The 18573-nt window shown below is 31.9% G+C and overlaps 2 protein-coding genes across 4 annotated transcripts in view; both read left to right on the top strand.

Moving 5' to 3' along the window:
- The window catches only part of AdamTS-A (ADAM metallopeptidase with thrombospondin type 1 motif A), a 310609-nt gene that overhangs the window by 126171 nt on the left and 165865 nt on the right, over positions 1-18573 (top strand). The gene's annotated exons all lie outside the window — the stretch shown is intronic.
- On the top strand, positions 14159-15797 carry Desi (DM4/DM12 domain-containing protein Desiccate). The gene has a single exon (XM_074118270.1). It carries the CDS (start codon positions 15077-15079, stop codon positions 15749-15751), a length of 675 nt encoding a protein of 224 aa, XP_073974371.1. The 5' UTR covers positions 14159-15076; the 3' UTR covers positions 15752-15797.

The following is an 18573-nucleotide window of genomic DNA, read 5'->3' as shown; positions in this document are numbered from 1 at the left end:
TTCGATTAAAGTAATTGTTATTTTATGTAGTAGTCAAACGTTTATAATAATAGGTAATAATAATTATCTGGCTTTATCGCAAATAATATAGTTTTCTTCAATTACATTCTCAATCTAGGTATTCATCCCACAATGTTGTATATATGTAATATAAAGTAAATAAGATATGCATATTTTTAGGACATCTAATTATTCCAGTATTTTACTATAAGTAAAATTAGGGGGTCTAAATAAATTACAATTGAGGAATCAATAATTGTTGTTGAATAATCTACTTGTTATAACTGTGTGTTATTTGTGCTCATGAATATTTCGGTAAGACGAATTCAAGACAGTAGCCTACTCTAACTTTGTCTTTTTCTACTTTAACATGCATGTACATATATGTGATTTATCATAATTATAACAAAAAAATATTATAAATGAAGTGGCCAGCATAAGGGTCTGTGACATCTAATAAATTCTAAAAAATAACTTATTAATGAAAATTAATGCAATAGAATTACTTAAATATTAATGAAATGTTGGGAACTAGCTGATTTGTGTACCTTTTGGCGTTTAATCAACCCTTAACATTTTAAAGGCGCCACGGTAGCCGAGCGGGTTAAGAGGCGACACCTGCAAAGCTAATATGCATTGTGGTACTGGGTTCGATTCCCGGTCTTGGCCTTGGATTTTATTTAATGGTTAAATGAGAAATAGTAAAGTACGTTTGCTAGTCGCCTCCGTCCACGACACCTAGAGCAAATGGTAGTTTGGACGTTAAGCCCCGCCTGAAAAAATAGGCGATTACTAACTAACTATACTTAACATTTTAAACTGTAAGTTTTTGTTAAGGAGATTTTTGTACCTTTTGGATAGATTTTCCTTTTTGTCTATTTTACAAAGTTACATATCTGCTTTACAGATTTTTCTAAAATTTGGAATAAGCAATTCTATCATTATAACCTGATAAGGTGTTAAGTCGGAACCGTAACTACCACTGGAGAGATCTTTTTATAGAATGATTATAGTTGCGGTCCCCCTAACCATCCTCAATAACAATTTTTTTTGAAAAAGCGTTTTGAATAACATAGGAAGGTATTTGTACGTAAATAGCAAAATTAAACTGCGATTTCAGTACTTCTCCCTAAAAGGCAAAGAGGCAAAGATTTTTTATCGAACGACAATTCATTGATTTAAATCGGTTCACTCATTGATAATTTAACCGATAGCAGTACTTCCTCTTAGTAGGTGCAAGAGCATCAGCAACGTAGAGGAGCTTTAACCACTTATTCGAGCTGAATTTGATCAAAATCGTACTAAGCGTTATAAAATATTGGTAATATTGGGCCTTATTTGGGTGGGGCGAACTCCCCTCCTTATGAGGCACGGCGTCGAGACTTTTAAAGTGCAAATCTGTACAAAATTTCGATTCGAATGACACTTCATTCATGAAAATCGGTTCACGTGTCGATAATTTGAAACGATTGCTATACTTCCCCTTAACAAGTGTAAGAGCTGATTGCCGCTTTAATGTTACGTAGGGGAGCCCTAACCCTATCATCCTACCAAATTTTATCAAAATCGGGTCAAGATTTACAGAGTAATTAGTAATAATCATTTTGGAGGGGGCCTTACATAAAGGGAGCTAACTCCTCTCTCATTCGATGTATAGGATCGAGACCCCCAAAAGGCACATCTACATAAAATTCCGAATCGAATGACACCTCATTCATGAAAATCGGTTCACGCGTTTAGGCGCTACGTTGTTTACAAAAAAGGTAACAAGAACAACAACAACAAGAAGAAGAAGAACAAGAACATTTTTTGAAAAAGCCGTTTTTGCTCATTTTTGGCAACTTTTTTCTCGAAACCTATTAGATCTGGGTTGTTGCAAAAAAATTACAGTTATAAAGGAGGATTTGCCCTTTATTATAAAGAAAATTTTGGAATTTTATCTTTTGTAGAAAAAAAGAAAAAAATTGTGAAAGTTGGGTGTTTTTCAACGTTACGCTTTTTCGTGCAGTTTTTGATGATCATCCTGCCAGACCATTGTATTACATAAACAATATGGCCCTTAATGTTTATTTAGATACAATATTTAATATTATAGTATTAGCCTTAATATTATTTTTGTTTTTTTTTAAGAAATTTATTATTTGAAAAAAACGAATTAATTAGATACGACCAGCCTGCGAAACTAATTTCCTCCCAAATCACTGTTCTCACTTTGCTCGTTGATTTAGGCTCCCAGGAGCTTTAAATGTGTCACCTGCACTTAGCCTTTCACGACACTATCTGACTTTCGCCTTCCCAATTTTCATAATCATGATTTTCAATAAAAAAAAAAAAAAAAGTCACCATTACGACCAAGTCTTCAACAAATACGTGCATGGACCTCATTTCCAGATATTTAGATGGAAAGATCTCATCTTGCTTTTTGTTTCATTTACAACTGCATCCAAGGCCAAGGGTGGAAAACAAAGGGACTCAAGCTGCAGCCGTGTCTGATATCTCTAGAGAATGCAACGTACCCTCCAGGGTTGACGTAGAGCAACAGATTCTAATCCTTTATAGGATAGAACATATATATATATCATTTTGAAAATTCAAAGCCTTATTAAAAAATGTGCAATGAACTGTACGGTATTTCAATTGGATATTTCTAAATCATTTGCTTTTTACACAACTCACAATAAATGAAATAAAAAGATGCAACAATCCGATGAATACGTATATTAAAAAAGTGTATTCAACTAACCTATGTTGCAACGTAACTTTTTTAATGCTCCAAAATTATCATTAAAAACGAAAAGCATGATTCGCTCAGCCACAAAAAGAAGTTTATAAATGACACAAATTTAAGATAACGTGTGGAAAAAATCAAAAGATTTTCAACTTCTTGATTTGATGGTTTGTTAATTTTTATGAAATAGCATCGTTGACGAAAACATCTGTATGGACGAAGCATTTTTTTCCAATTGGCTTTAAATTTTATTAGATAGGTATAGTCCTAGTTTAAGTTATAAAAATTGAATAAATAAACACAAAGTTATAAACAGCCACACTAAGATTTTCGAGAGGGACCAATTCAGCTAGATACAAAAGCATGAATTATTATCATTATCCTTCCTAAATAATAACTTTACATAAAGAAGATAATGAAGAGGTTTCGAAAGCCGAATGTCATACTGCATAACTACATTAATTTTATACTTAAAGGGAAGTTTCGTCTCCAAATAGCCGCCGATTTTTGTTCCAAACCCTGAATAAAAATTTGAATAGGAGAAGGAAATCATCCAGAATTACTTCATACACTAAGTGCTTCTCTTTTTAATTCAAAAGTATAAAAATTTCAACAATTTTTTTTTTAAAAAGAAATATCGAACCATTACGGATTATTACGTGGCATACACATAAGTTTAACGATTAATGAACTCCATTATAGACAAATCTAATTTAAAACAAACAGCACATTTGGGATACATCTTAAATAGTATTGTAAAGAGAGCTGAGGGTGACGACTGGAGGAACTGTGCTCTAGTTGGGCCGTGCCCTAAACATTTAGAAGTCCAATGACCTGAACATTTAACTCACTTCTTATCTTATATTTGCCCTTTAAAGAATAAAATAGCAAAACCGTCAAATCTATACCTATGTTTCAATATAAACTTTACTATTCACTCCAAAACTGGAGATGATTAAAAAATTACGATAATTATAAATCGATTGAATGGAAAAACTTTTTAACAACTGGTTAAAATGAAACTGGATCCAAAAACGAAACATGTGAAATGAAATTTGTGGCGAAGGGAATTTTAAATAGTTTACTTTATTAATTCAGAAATTTAAGAGAAAACAGAACGAAAATATAAAATGATAATTTAAATCATTCAAGAAACATTAAGGAACCGGCACATTTAGGGTAAATAAGACGGCAGATGCATAACTTTACGTCTATAAAACTGTAAACCCTACACGAAAACAGGATATCTAACGAATTTTAGACATAATTTTCAATCACAGAATCCCAATAGTGTTAAACCGCTGAATTAAATCTCTGGAAAAAAAAACTGTCCTAAATGAGAACAATAATTTTAGTATAAAATTTATGAGTATGAACTGTACAGCACAGCTTTTCGAGAATTTTGTGTTCTGAAAATCGGTTTCATTGGAGCATGAACAAAACTTCAACAATGGAGACAATCTAGTTTTGGATGGAAATTAATACGAGCATAAACTGCGATACTACGATAAGAGAAAAATTGGTGCATTTCTTCGGCACGCTCCTACCAATCTGTACATATCAGATGAATTCATTAAGTGAATCTATAACCGCAACTTCCTTCGTCATTCAATAATTCTGCCATTTCCAGGCGTTTTATGATTTCAAAATGTTGCTACATTCTTTTTCTCACCGTCGGAATCCTTATTTTCAACAACCAGCACAATCCATTTTTTTTGAACTTGAAGAGTTAAAACATAAATAAATTATCTCTATCATTAGTATTTTATTTCAATTTCAAATTATAAATACTATAAGAGAATTGGAGATCTCCAGTAAAATAATGCAACTTTAGGATGTTAATCAATAGAACAATCCGGTTGATTTTGAACATTATTAGCGCCCTGGATTTGCAGGAATCGAAAAGCACTAATGTCCTTAGATTTTTATCGTTCAGGAAGCTCACCGAGAAAGCAGTGCAATGACTGTTACAATCAAAGAAGAACTCTTATTAAAAAAATATACACTGGAAACAAAATAAATGTAAATGGTTTCATCTTAATAGGTGAATAAACTCATCTTTACAGTTCAAGTTCAAAAACCTTAGAAAACAAAAAAGAAATTACTTATCTAAATCAGTACACAACCTATCAAGGTCGTCAGTGATAACTCTTATGAGATTAAAATGAAATTAGCAGTTACACTTATGGTGTAAAATTATTTTGTCAGCTCACAATTGTTTTATTACCCTAATTCATGTAACAAACCAACTACATCACTGCAACCATGTGGAACAATGTAAAAAGCACAAATATCTTCTTCAATGTAATGGTAGTTACAATTCGTGGGATAATCACTTCTGTCCATTCCATCCAAGAATCTCTGCCGAAACCTTTTCGTCTCATTTCCGACACACTCAGGCCATATCCATCCTAACTCATTCCGTGTATATTCTTGTCAGACTTCAATGTTTTTCTTAGTACATTACCTTGATAACGGAGCTTCAGACATATTACAAGCTTTTAAGCAATGGATGATTACCTGATTTCCTGCAGCAATTATTTGGAGGAAAACTTATTAACGAAAGTTACAAATAACTAAATTTATGAAAATCTTATTCGAAACACTCAATTACAAGTATTTCAAGAGACATTTTATTTGCATTGTTTTTATTTAAGGTTCCATAAAAATGTTTTTGGAGTGACAAACCCTTGGTCAAACTAGCAGAATGATTTTTACTTAAAAACATTCATGTTTATTTAAATACATATGTATGATGTATGTACATACATCTAATTTAGTCGATGAAAATATTATAACTTTAAAACAAAAAGCGATCATATTTTTTTCTTAAAGTAAGCAATAGTACAAAAAATTGTTTTAAAAGAATCCTAAATTTTTTCCCCGCAAGTGTACATGCTTTATCTCAGTGTGTCAAAGCATTTGTTCCATTTGTCTTGTTTTTTTTCTCTCTGCTTTTTGTTTAAACGCGAGACATTCAGAGCAAAAACTGTACAGCAATTATTGACCATCTTCGTCAGTAATTCTAAGTAATCTGAACTTTAAATACTCACTGTCACTTTTTTTTCTTTCTAGTTTTTGTCAACTAAATCATTGAAAAGATTAGGTTAATGCCACTTTCTTGCACTATTTTATAGTTTTAGTCACAGATAGTGCTCTCCAGAATCTCTAACAGTAATTCTTGCACGAGTAAAATAAATATTCATTCACAAAATATATGTCCATATGTCACAGTACACAAATACAAATGGACAATATCTCTGAAAGTCAGTTAAAACTTTATGTTAATTCAAAAATCCTATTTAAAATCTGAATTAAATAAATTAGCATTAACATGAAAAAGGCCAGCGCTTGTACATTTGGTTTTGCTCGAAGTGATTAATTATAAAAGCTTGCAAAAGAAAACAGTGAAAAAATAATATTAATTTCGAGGAATGACAAAACTTAAGTCTTGACATTGCTCATCTCACTTTGTAAAAGAGGTAATATTTTGAAAGAAACAGTGTAAACGTACATATCTTAAATATTTAAAATAACACTCTGAAGATCAAGTTTATGAATTGCCAAAAGGTAGCATCCTAATAACAAAAATATATTATTACTAAAAATAAATGTTGCTCCATTCAAGCTAAATTTGATAATAGTTTTCAAAAAGATGTTATGAGTAATTCACTGTAGGAGTATAATTCTAAAAGCACTTAGAAATATTGAACCAATTAAAGCATATACAAAGTAAAATCTCTATTTTGATTGGAAATCCTCTTAAATGAAAAATAAATAAAACAAATTCTCTTAAAATGTTCTAAATGTTAGAGAAGTATTTAATGATAGGATAGTTTGCAAAACGGCCTTGGATACTGCGTTGAGTCTTAATATTTTTTTTCTTAGTTAATTAAAAAAATTAAAAAAACTGCACACATTTCAGACATTTTGGGCTATTATGAAAAGATGTAGGTATCTTCCATAATGTAAAAAAATAATGTCACAATAAATGAACAAATTTTTATAAACTAGTCATGGACTTGGAAGCGTGATGTGACGGCTGAAGATCGTGTAATCGAAATTTTTGGATAAGTTTAATAAGCATTTGTAAAAAAAAATATTTGAAGGAATCAATAAGCTATTGATAGAATCAATAGCTCTCATAACACATTGTTTTGGATCGGTGACTAGAATATGCTGCACTTCTGTTGACAAAATTAAAATTATCTAATTGAACATTCTCCTATAAAACATACTTTTCAAGCTAAGATTTATGTATGTATTATTACAAAAATAAATACAATTATGTAACGCAAGATTATAATTTGCTAAGCCTTAGGTAATAACAGGTACCTCTTCGCACACTACAATCTCGGAAATACAACTCAATACAAGACTCCGAAGAAAAGTATCGTATTTTGTTTGAAAACTTGCGTTAATTATTTTACTTAGCCATTTGCTTTTTTTACAATTTATGAATTGGTAATCCTTTGGGAGAATGGAAAAGAGAAACATCACGCTTCAGATGGATCCGAGAAGGTCCTTCTCTTGTGTGGAACCGATACCCAAAATCGAGAAATATAAAAGCTTGATGTACAGAACTCGTACTAGGAAGTAGTTGTCCAAGCAGAAGTATTGTTCATAAGCCTAAATACAATATATATTTATGTATCTTTAAAATTATTCTTCGAAGTATTTAAAATTCAAGACTAACTGACAATACCAATAGATTTATCGCCACAATAAGAATCGAAATACTTGTTAATTCAAACATTCATAGATCATTAGAAAGCCAATAAAGATGGACAAATATAACTTACTGGCTGCCATATATGGTGTTGATAAATGACAGAATAGGACTTAGTCGACCCTCAGAACTGTAACAAATTCCTGAACTAATGAGCACGCAGGACAACATCATTTATCAACCATTTTATTTAATTATGCAATCATATTACATAAATAGCCAGAGCTAACTATAATTAATATGGATAAAAAAAAATGTTTCTCTATTAACTTTAATTTCGAGTAACATATTAATGAAATGAATTCATTTAAAAAAAATTTAATTAAAAAAGTAATTCAATTTAATTGATATAAATTTATTTCTTTCGAAATTATAAAATTCATATTAGTAATACAATTCTAAGCTTTTAAAAACTGAGATATTATGAAAGTTTCACTAGAGGACTGTCATGTATTAAATATAAAACAAAGATGTTTATATTATTGTTATTAGCTATTAAATAATTTACCAGCTTCCGTTAACGACGACTCCTGGTAGGGAGCTGAATTTAAGCAGACATGAAAAATAATGTACACTGAATTTAAGGCAGAATTCTACCCATTAAATATGTAAAAATCTTAGCTAATCACACTAACATCAGGTTCGGCATTATTATTATTACTTTTAATTAAAACGTCTGTGCAACTGTTTTATGCTTGATTGCACTTCATCATCCCTTACATTAAAACTTTATCAGAAATTTTTAAAAGTGAACTTAGATGATTATTACAGAGACACTAATCTATCTGAACGAACGTAGCTCTCATTTTGACTAGGCCGTCATGTGCTACATTAGAAGGATTGCTAAAACAACAATAGTCCTAAAACAATGGAATTTATATGTTCATTAGAATTTAATTTCTCCATGATAAGCGAATTAAGACTTCAGAAAACGATAAAAATTAAGTCAATCTTTCAGTTATACAAGTTTTACCGAATAATTACCAGATTGTGAAGAAATGGAGAAATAAATTACTATAATTGTGAAAATAGGGATAAATCACTAATAAAGCACAGAGTAAATACTGGTTTAGTATAATATAGACAAAGTATGAGCCTCAGTTAACGATTAAGTAGCATTTTTCAAATAATATGTCTGGGGAAAAGGATTTAAATGTACCAAATAATGTAGGGCGTTCTCCATAATTATGATAAAAATAATCTGCACGATCAAAATATCACTAATCAATGGCTTGCTTGTACGACGTGGCAGTTGACATCACAGACACATATTTAGGGTGCTGAAATACTATAACAACTGAAATTACGAGACAGCGGCCACACAAATAACTTTGACGTGTTGCCCATGCACCTTATTGCCTTAATTTTGTAAATAAATAAAATAATAAAATCGTTCTAAACTTCATCGCTAGTTCTTTCTTCGAACTTTTGTTGAGGAAAACGAAGTTCTAATTTATAAAGAACTTGTTTATGTCCGTCAAGTTGGTCTGGACACCACCAAATTTTTAAAAGATGTTTAAAACATCGTTTGTGCCGTGGATCTGCTAAATTTCATCGTTTGTGTCGCTAAATTAGGAGTTGGAGGGGGAAAGAGCTTTTGTTTGAGAGAAGGAATTTTCCTCAAGTTAACTTGTGTTGTCATTTTTCATATAGATAAGTTCAAGATCCATGTTGCTCAATCACAGGCTTTTAATGAATTTCATAAATAGATATATTTTGAAGTTTTCACTCCTCTTGATGGAGAAAATTGTTTTTATAAACAGAAATGCATTCAAGTGTAAAGCATCAAGTGCACCAACCAGTAGAGAAATACATTTTGACAACTCTAAGCGTAAACAAACTTTTGACTTTACAATTTGGTTTAACTTGCACCTTAAGATGTAGCTTATATGGACAAGTGTAAGAGAATTCGCCTCTAAAGTTGGCATAACATACAATCTTAATTATTCCATTAAACTTCGCACAAGTGATTGTTCAGTTCTACTGCTTTCATCAAAACGAGCTACGCTCACTACTTAAGATGTCCAGTAAATACTTATCACTTTGCCTGAAACTTAATTGTGAAATATTATACTGAGAATGCTGAGGAGCGCGGCTCTGAGAACCTCTCTAAAGCGCACTTCAATGCAGCTTAAAGTGCACCATATAAAAAATATTGAATGGAATTAAATATTCATTGTGTGAGGAAAATACATCACTTAAAACCAGTTTTGTGAATGATTCAGGCTAGAATATTTTCATTATACACGTGAATTGGTGACTGACTTTAAAATGAGGATGTTACAAAATAGCAGCAGAATAATCAATATAAACATATTTACGATGTTCAGTATTGTCCATATAAAGGCCTGAAGCAGCAGTGTATTCAATATTAAGTTAACCGTTCTGTTTACAAATTACGTACACATATTTAATTAATAATTTAGATGTAGGTGTAGAAGAAAAATCCGTGCTCTGACGATTATATCTACTGTTTATCCCGGGTGTGTATTACGATACCATTATTATTCCTTCAGGACGCCACGTGCAACTATGTCTCATCGAATGCTTTTAGCTTGAATCTTATACATTAATTAGAAAACTTACAACGTGATCAACGAACAAAAACACTTATAGAATGTTGAGATTGTTTCTACTTTTCTTGGACATTTACTTTATTGTTCCGGTTGCTGTTGGAGAAGTCCAAGTCCTTTTATTCATGAAAGTATCAGCGGTGAATTAAAACAAATATCTCTTTCTACCCAGGGATTCTGCTATTCATTCCAATACCTACCATTTCCAATCATTACAGTTCTATAGGTGTTATGTGCTCCAATTTATATGTTTTACATAACTCTCCAAACATAATATGTTTATCGCATTATTCGTTCAAGATTTCATTCTGGTTGTAAAATAAATAAATAAGTAAATATCTTTTTTCGTTTCAGTCAAAACTCCATTAATTCATCAGCTCTCAACTCCAGCTGCCTCTCTCATCGTCTGAACGTTGTTGGCCTCACTATTTATTGTGACACGACTGGAAGTTAACTTCTCTCACCACTTTTGCTGCCCATTCCCAACTTATTTACTTTTTTTACAAGAATTGCCACTCCGAACGGATATATATTACAAATGAAATAATTTCAAAAAATACAAAAGTAACATATACTGCTAGTCACTATCCAGCGCCACTATAAAGATTCGAGAAGTATGATTTTCCATGTTGGGGTTGAATTGTTCCTTATAGAACTTATTTTTCAGAAAACTTTTTTGAAGTGCTTGACAGAATAAGATTTAGCATTACTATTTGGATTAAACAAGCATTTGAATATTTTAAAGAACACCACAATGATGAATTTCTGCTAAAACCACATTATTAACTAGTAACTTCAACACAGAATAAATCAGTTAAGGTTGTTGCAATTTTAGGTATCTGCGATTATCTAGTTCAATTGACCAAAATATTCAGAAATACAAACTACGCTAGGAATGGGTTAGCTATGTGGTTAGTGTCTTAGATTCTCACGCGGAGGTGCCGGGTTCGAATCCAGCTGCTGACCCTTAGTTAGTTTTCTCTTCCTAGGGGCTTCTTACAGCTCACTGTCCGGTGATGGTCAATGTTGTCTGTAACGAGAGAACACTGTCCGGAGGCCGGCAGTGCACTGGAAAAAGTTCCGGGCGCTAATAACCTCAGCTGTTGATGCACTAAAAAAACAAAAACAGGCGAAATTCTAAGAGAACTCTATAGTTGTAAACATGTAGGTTGGTAGCAGATCAGCTGTAGTGGAGAGACATAGATAAATAAACATGTAGGTTGGTAGCAGATCAGCTGTAGTGGAGAGACATAAATAATATGTGTTTCACGTATAACAGAATAAATAAATAATTGGTTTAATTATTAGCAAACAGCTGAAAATTTGTGCACATTGTGATTTCAGCTATTCAGGCGCTTTTTTTTTCTAAAGGAATTAATGGAAAGAAGATTAATTGTGGTGCTGCAATGAATACCATGACACTGAGGAATCGTAGTCATGAGAAAAACGACGATCAACTTGCATAAAGTGGGTGCCCGGATGGAACAAGCGAATTTTTAGTAAATTACTAGACTATTAAGCGACAGACAAGGAATGAAATTGAAAACTTATTTTAGGCTCATGCTCCTAATTAGATATAGCCTCTAGAGTAATGTAGGGTTTAAGAATGTAGAACAATGCAAGGCGATGAGATTTCTCGGAATGCAGATTGACAAGACGTTCACCTGGAACCCGCATAATCGTATGACGACTGTTAGAATTAATACAAAAGATCAGAACTCTATGCAAACTTAGTGGGATGGAAATACTAATTTCACTTTCTGGAAAAGGTGAAAAATTCATAAAGCTAACTACTATCAAACATTATATCCTTCGCATCCGAATTGCTTTCACCAAAATCTTTAAAATAAAAATAAAAAAGTGTACATTTCTGTTTTTCCCAGTTGGGATATACCAATTAAAAATGTGCTAATACCTCTCTGTAAGTGAGAAGGTATACTACCAATATCGTGCGATCCACAAATCATACGCCACTGGCTCAGTTATTCCAATACACTGCTTTCCAAACCTTCTCATACGCTAAACAGTCCTTGTACCAACATCTAAATTTCAGAGAGAAACTGAAGCTAAAAGATCAACAACTTGAATTCTACTAACTTACACTGAAAAGTACGCCAGTAAATGATCGTTAAATATTCTATAATGCATTTTGGTGCACTAATCAAAATTCTACACACCGAAATGTTGTGCTGGTAACCTAAAAAGCCAATAACATCTTTGATACTAGACAAATTAGAACTATCTGAAAATCACTGAACCTTTTTTTGTCTGAGAAACAGTTTTCCTTCGATTTATTTCTCACCAATTGGCCTGAGGTCTACTTTTGACGACCCTACGAGACTAAGAATAATTTCGTATCTTTGACGATTTTTTTTGTTTCAACTACGTCAGAAGCTTGCTCTTTCATGGTGTACCGTTTTTGCAGAAATTTCGTTAATACCATTTTTAAAACGTTTGAAAAAAGCAGAATTCATTGTATGTCCTCAAGAGTCTGTAGATAATCAAGGAATTAGAAACTAAAAAAACTGATATACAGTACAATAAGGGTCTAAAGTTATCGATCTGGAACTCGAAACGCTAACTGGTGGGATCACTTTAAAGCAATGAACAAACTCATATTACCTGAGAACAATATTCACATCTTTTATGGATTCGCTATGAAACTCTACCACCTTGAATTCTAGCTTCAACGCAAGTTTACAAGCTATTATCACGGAATTATTGTAAAATCTGTTGAGATCGCACGTGCTGTCTACTTCTCGCTAGCTGTTAAAATGTAAACAAACCCCTATTTTTCTGTAGTGCACTTCGTTTAAAAAATAAAGCAATCTACTGAACTGAAGTAAAAAATGCTGATTGGCCTGGGCATGAATCGCAGAAACAAAAGGAAACACTGACAGAAACCTCCACAGAGATGATAGGAATTGTATAGATCATAGTAGCGTATACGACATGAATATTAAAGAAGTAAAACTGGACAAAAATTGAGCGATTTTTTCAGCTCTCTAATCGATTGTTTGTGAGCTCTGATCTAATGTTTGAAATAACTGAAAAACAATAATATTGGTGCATGCATTCTTTAAAATATTATCAGTACAATGTGAGTTAGTTAACAACGTAATCGTTCGATTTTCAAATCACTCGCTAAGCACAGACTTTTTATAATCTGCAATTTAGCTAGTTTGAATGAAAGAAAATATAAACACTTGCTACCATAAAAAATTTATAAATTGACCTTTGGCAGAATAATATTTTGTGTTTGATAATCCACAAGTAACGACCTAATTCAACATCATAAGTAGAAAATTTAGGTCACTCAACAGAGCAAGTAATCGATTGTACCCTTTAAAAGAAGCCAGTGTAGCATATTTGACATTTCGATTAGCTATAGAGTGAGCTTTTTTCGTCTTAATTCTTTTTACAATTATGAACTATGTGATTAGCTAGACTGAGCTCTGAAACGCGAGTCTTTTAAGAAAGTGTTGGGGGGAGGGGCTAATCGTCCAACAGCCAATTAGGTGTCGTGGACGGGGGCGGAAGCACATATTTTACTGTTTACATTTTGTCTAATAAAATGTAGATAAATACGAGTTTGGAACTGGAAATCTTCCATTATCAGATCCATGCTTCATAACCAATACACTAACACTCATCGATTTTGCTAATGACAAGACCTGTGAAAATCTTTAAAGAAGCTTTTGATACATTTTTAAACCAACAGCTAAAAGAACTGAACTTCTACTTTTAAAAAAATCTTTTTTTTTTGTAGATAATTTGATATGAAAAGGTAACACAGTAACAATTACTTTTTAGTTTTATCTTTCTTAAATACTTTTTATGCGCATTGAAACTGCATTTACTTATTGTTACTAACTAACTATGGGTCTAAGTGTAAAAATTGCACTTGGAAATGATTACTTAGAGCAAACCAATACAGAAATATAGCAACAATATTCTTCACAATAAGGTGTGTTTAGCAAAATGAGGCAGTTAATCGTCTTGAAAAAACGACTTTAACACTAATCCTACCGACATTTATGAATAACTAACTATTCATACCATGACCGATCAAATGACCGGACTTTAAAATTACTTAAATTTCTCATTATAGAATGAAGATAATAATTATTTAACAATTAATAAGCATAGTTTCTTTTGTTTAAAAATAAATCTCGTGGATTTTACTCTTTACTGCGTCATTTTTATAATTATAGGCTAATTAGAAAATTTAAAACAAATTTAAAAAACGACCAATTGACCGGTCGTGGTAGGTTTAGTGTTAAGATTCCCTAATAAAGTTGCTAATTCATTTTCCCCAAGTACGATAGAAGAAATGCACTTTTCAACACGACGCAGAAATACAGTTAGAGCAGTACAGGATTGTGGATCACTAAGATTTTGGACACAGAATATGAACCCGGAATTTTTACTTCTAAACTTTCACAATGAATTTCTTTTGGCTACGATTAAAATGTACCAAGCGTAAACTATCTTTCATTTTCATCGTAAAATTGTTCACGAGATTACACATTTTTTATTCAGCAACAAATTGTAAACAAAGTTTCATTGCTGGAAATCTCAAATAACCACATCTTCAATTTCTGTATATTAATTATAAAATGATCACTTTCTCTGACTTATAATCAAATACTGTGAAAATTATTTTTTCTATTTTAGAAAATAATGTAATAAACACCGGCATTAAAAAGAAACTTACATTGCATAATGAAGATACTATAAAGATGTTATATTTCCGTAAAAGGTATATCACACTACTGTAACAAAAACAATGTTTTCTTTTTTTGTGTGGATCTTTGATACTAGGAAGAAACTTGGAGAATGCACGCTTACTAGGAGTTGTGGGTTCACGGTGTATGGCTGAGGACAATGGTACGACGGCATTTCACTTAGTTGACAATGACTGGGAAAGTGGTGACATCGTCAATTTCCGTGTTATCATTAAAAGCCAGTGCTATATATATATTAAGAAGGGAAATCAGCTGGCAGTTGTTAGTTAGTGGTGAGCGGTGAATCTCCATTCTGAAAATGTTGATAAAAGTTGTTTTGGTGAGTTGTGTATTAACTTTAGCTAGTTGCGCCATTGGCGAGAGTCTTCAACAACTACAAGGATATAGTGAAACAATCTCAAGCAACAACAACCACACATCCGGCAGCAATGAAAGACAACACGAAGCAAGATTTGGACTGCCAATCACTTATGGGCAAAACGATCCTCAAGGTGGTTATGGAGGTGTAAATTACACACCTGTGAAAATCGAACTAGGAGGACTGTTCCTAGGTACAATAATCGGTCTTGGCGCTGTTCTCTTGATTCCAAAATTGTCACATTTATTATCAACCCCAAATCACCATGGCCATGGTTATTTTAGAAGTCTAACGGAAACAGAGAACTTGTACGAAGGATTCACGCAGGCAATGTCACGTTTTGATGAAGTATTAGGCAAACATCACATTGACTCTGTCGCTTGTTTGGAGAGAGCTGCATGCTCTTATGCAAAATCAGCTGCTACAAATCGCACACAATTCTTTAACAATGCAAATGTTCTCATGAAATTCGCCATAGAAGGTACTAAGTTGAAAACAGCGTTAGATCGCGGTTCGGCAGGAGAAGACTGCTCAGTAGTCTATCCTCATTGCAATTTCAGCAAACAGCTAATAATTTCAGGAATCAAATCTGCTATTTTAGATAATAACTTATAAATGCATTATTTGCTCATCTATTGGATGACATATAAATATGTGTACAAATCTAAAATTTTATATAATCTTATTTTATAATAAATTTTGTAAATACTTTTTCATAATGAAATCATAACTAAAGTGTATTGTAATTATTGTATAGATGATTCTTTTAAGGAAATACAATTTTATTCAATTAAAGTTGCGTTTCATTTTCAATTAAGTTAAAATCCTTCCGGCAAAAATAAACCCGTCAATAAATACAGTTTTTTATTCCAAAAAATTCAAATTTTTTGTTACGTAGAAGAAAATTTGATGAGAAAGAAACTTACAAATACAGGTAACAAAAACTAATTTCTTTATTTAGTAATCAAAGTTTTCGGTTCAAATTCGAAATTCAACACAAACGCAATAAATTATACTTTTTCTCTCAACAGTTCGAGATACTAGAAAAATATTTTACAATTTTTTTTTTTTCTATTTACTAACTTATGCGATTCATAGTTAGTTTAGCACAAAGTATTACATTCAAAGCGAATCTTGGGAATTGTTTCAGGAATTAATGATATGTTCTAAATTTAGTTAGTTGGTAACAATTTAGAATAATGAGTATTATACAAAATCGGATTATTCATTAATGATTTGTAATATTAGTAACTAAAACACTCTGAACCACATCCCTGGTTCACGTCCATGGGGTCTTTTTATTGGGGGACGGATGGTTCTCTACTTCCTCTGACCTAGGTTTTAGTCAATCGATATCACAATCCATAATTTCGGATTATAATATCAGAAATAAATTCCAAATAGATAAGGTTTGATTCGAGAACTTAATCTATAGATCTTAACAGTTTTCAGGGGAGGCTAAATCTATGGTCAATTCTAGGCAAAAGCAGTTCAAATAAATCGGTTTTAGAATTAATTTTACATGTTTGATCGAAGGTGGTTGGTAAGCGTAGGGCTTACTTTAAGGTTATCTTTAGTTAAGTGGCTCATTAGTATTAGAATTATTCGTGCGTTTGTGTCGCTATGATTGTGAACCGTAAACTGTACTTAGGAACATAATTTTTTATAAAATCTAAAAGAAAATTGTTACACACACCGTTCTTGTCAAGTCATGTTTAGTTGTTTTAATTAATTAATGAAATTTTAGTTTTCGAACTAGCTGCATATAACAAGAGGATTCTTACGCTGCTCACTTTAACTTTCTCTCTCACTCCACAACTAAGGGAATTTATTGTGATCGCGCAGATTTATACTTTTATATTTCATCGGATAAATATGTGTTTTGAATTCTCTAAGTACGAAAAAGCGTTTTTTATTTACCATTAGTCTAACTCATTATTTGGCGCGCGCGAGAGAGAGGGTGTGTATTTATCTCCTCAAGAGAGAAACGAGAATAGCAGAAAGTTGAAATTTGGCATTTTAATTAGTTTAAAATTATTGCACAAATTTGTACTTTATACTTTTATTTACATAATTTTCTATGAAAATTCATGAAAGGGGCTAGTCATCAAGAGAATTGGTTGGTTGGGTTTTCCTGTGAAATGCCATTTTTGTATATTGTACCGTCTTACCACTTGTATAACAATATTTAATAATAAAAATATGGGACTAAATTTCCAAATGTGGAAAAAATCGCCAACTAGAAGTGTCAATTCAACATTAAATTTTTACACCTTTTGGAGATTATTTCGAATAAAAAAGACGAATCTGAATTTTTTTTTATAGTTGGTTTAATAATTGTAAACATGTAAATCTATCACTTCTATTAAAACTTTTTTCAAAAATTCGTCTGAGTTAACCAGCAGGTAGATAATTTAGACTTCTAGTAATGTTAAAGAGATTTCTATAAAAAAAATTGCTCAAGGTAGCACTCTAGTGTAACGTAGTGTAACTAACTGTACGAGTATAATGTTGGAAATAATTAAATCTGAGACAATCCATGAGAATAGTACGATTAAGATAGAGTAAGTCGTGGTAGTGTTCCACACCATGTTATCTTTATCTTTAAGTAAAACATGAGTAAGAATAAAAATAAAAAGTGTAGTCGTTTAAAATAAACTATTTATTCACCCCTAGAAAAAATACTTTTATTGAAAACTAAAGAACAAAATTGTATGGATATATTAATAAGATGTTTAAAGTAAATTAGTACAACAACAATATTTTATTAGTGAGATTAATGGAATCGTGCACAATCTGCGCAAGTTCATCAACGTTCGCAGGACGTTCTAACAACCCGCGCCGCTGATGTACACAATGGAATGCGACAAGTCTAGGTGTTAACACCTTCACGATTACCGTCATGGTTCAGCCCACGTTCAGAGAAAGCCAGCAAACTCACGTATTCAAACCAAACAGAAATAATGATAATACTGTATACACAGGATTAAAGCAATAATTTCACCAGAAAGTGGAATAATAATTTAAGATCTAAAGAAATTTTGTATTAGGTATTTTTTAACTAGATACTGATAAAATTCAATATAAATTTAAAATATTATTAAGTGACCACGTACATTTATAACACCCCTTGATTGCAAATTACTTTGCTAAGAAATAAACCTTGGAAACCTAAATACACCTATTTTTATCTACACAATAGTAAAAATTTTTATCTCACCAGCTTTTTCTTGTATGCTCAAAAAAAGATCTGAAGCAAAACAAGAATTATCTGAAAAAAAAAAAGGTTACAAAAAAAGCAATGGCATCTCCAAATTTAGAGGAAAGTTATCAGACTTCCGGGGAAAGCACGAAAATATAAAAACAAAACAAAATCTGGTTAACCAATTTCTATCAAATTTGGCAATTTTGAAAATTCTAGTGGAAGTAATATTAAG

Source organism: Rhodnius prolixus, unplaced genomic scaffold, assembly GCF_049639745.1.
Source record: "Rhodnius prolixus isolate KJV_2025 unplaced genomic scaffold, Rpr scaffold_2, whole genome shotgun sequence".
Lineage (NCBI taxonomy): Eukaryota > Metazoa > Arthropoda > Insecta > Hemiptera > Reduviidae > Rhodnius > Rhodnius prolixus.
This window is presented reverse-complemented; position numbering and strand designations above follow the sequence as displayed.

Coding starts and splice junctions, on each gene's coding strand:
- Desi (XM_074118270.1), top strand. CDS start 15,077: ATGTTGATAAAAGTTGTTTTGGTGAGTTGTGTATTAACTTTAGCTAGT.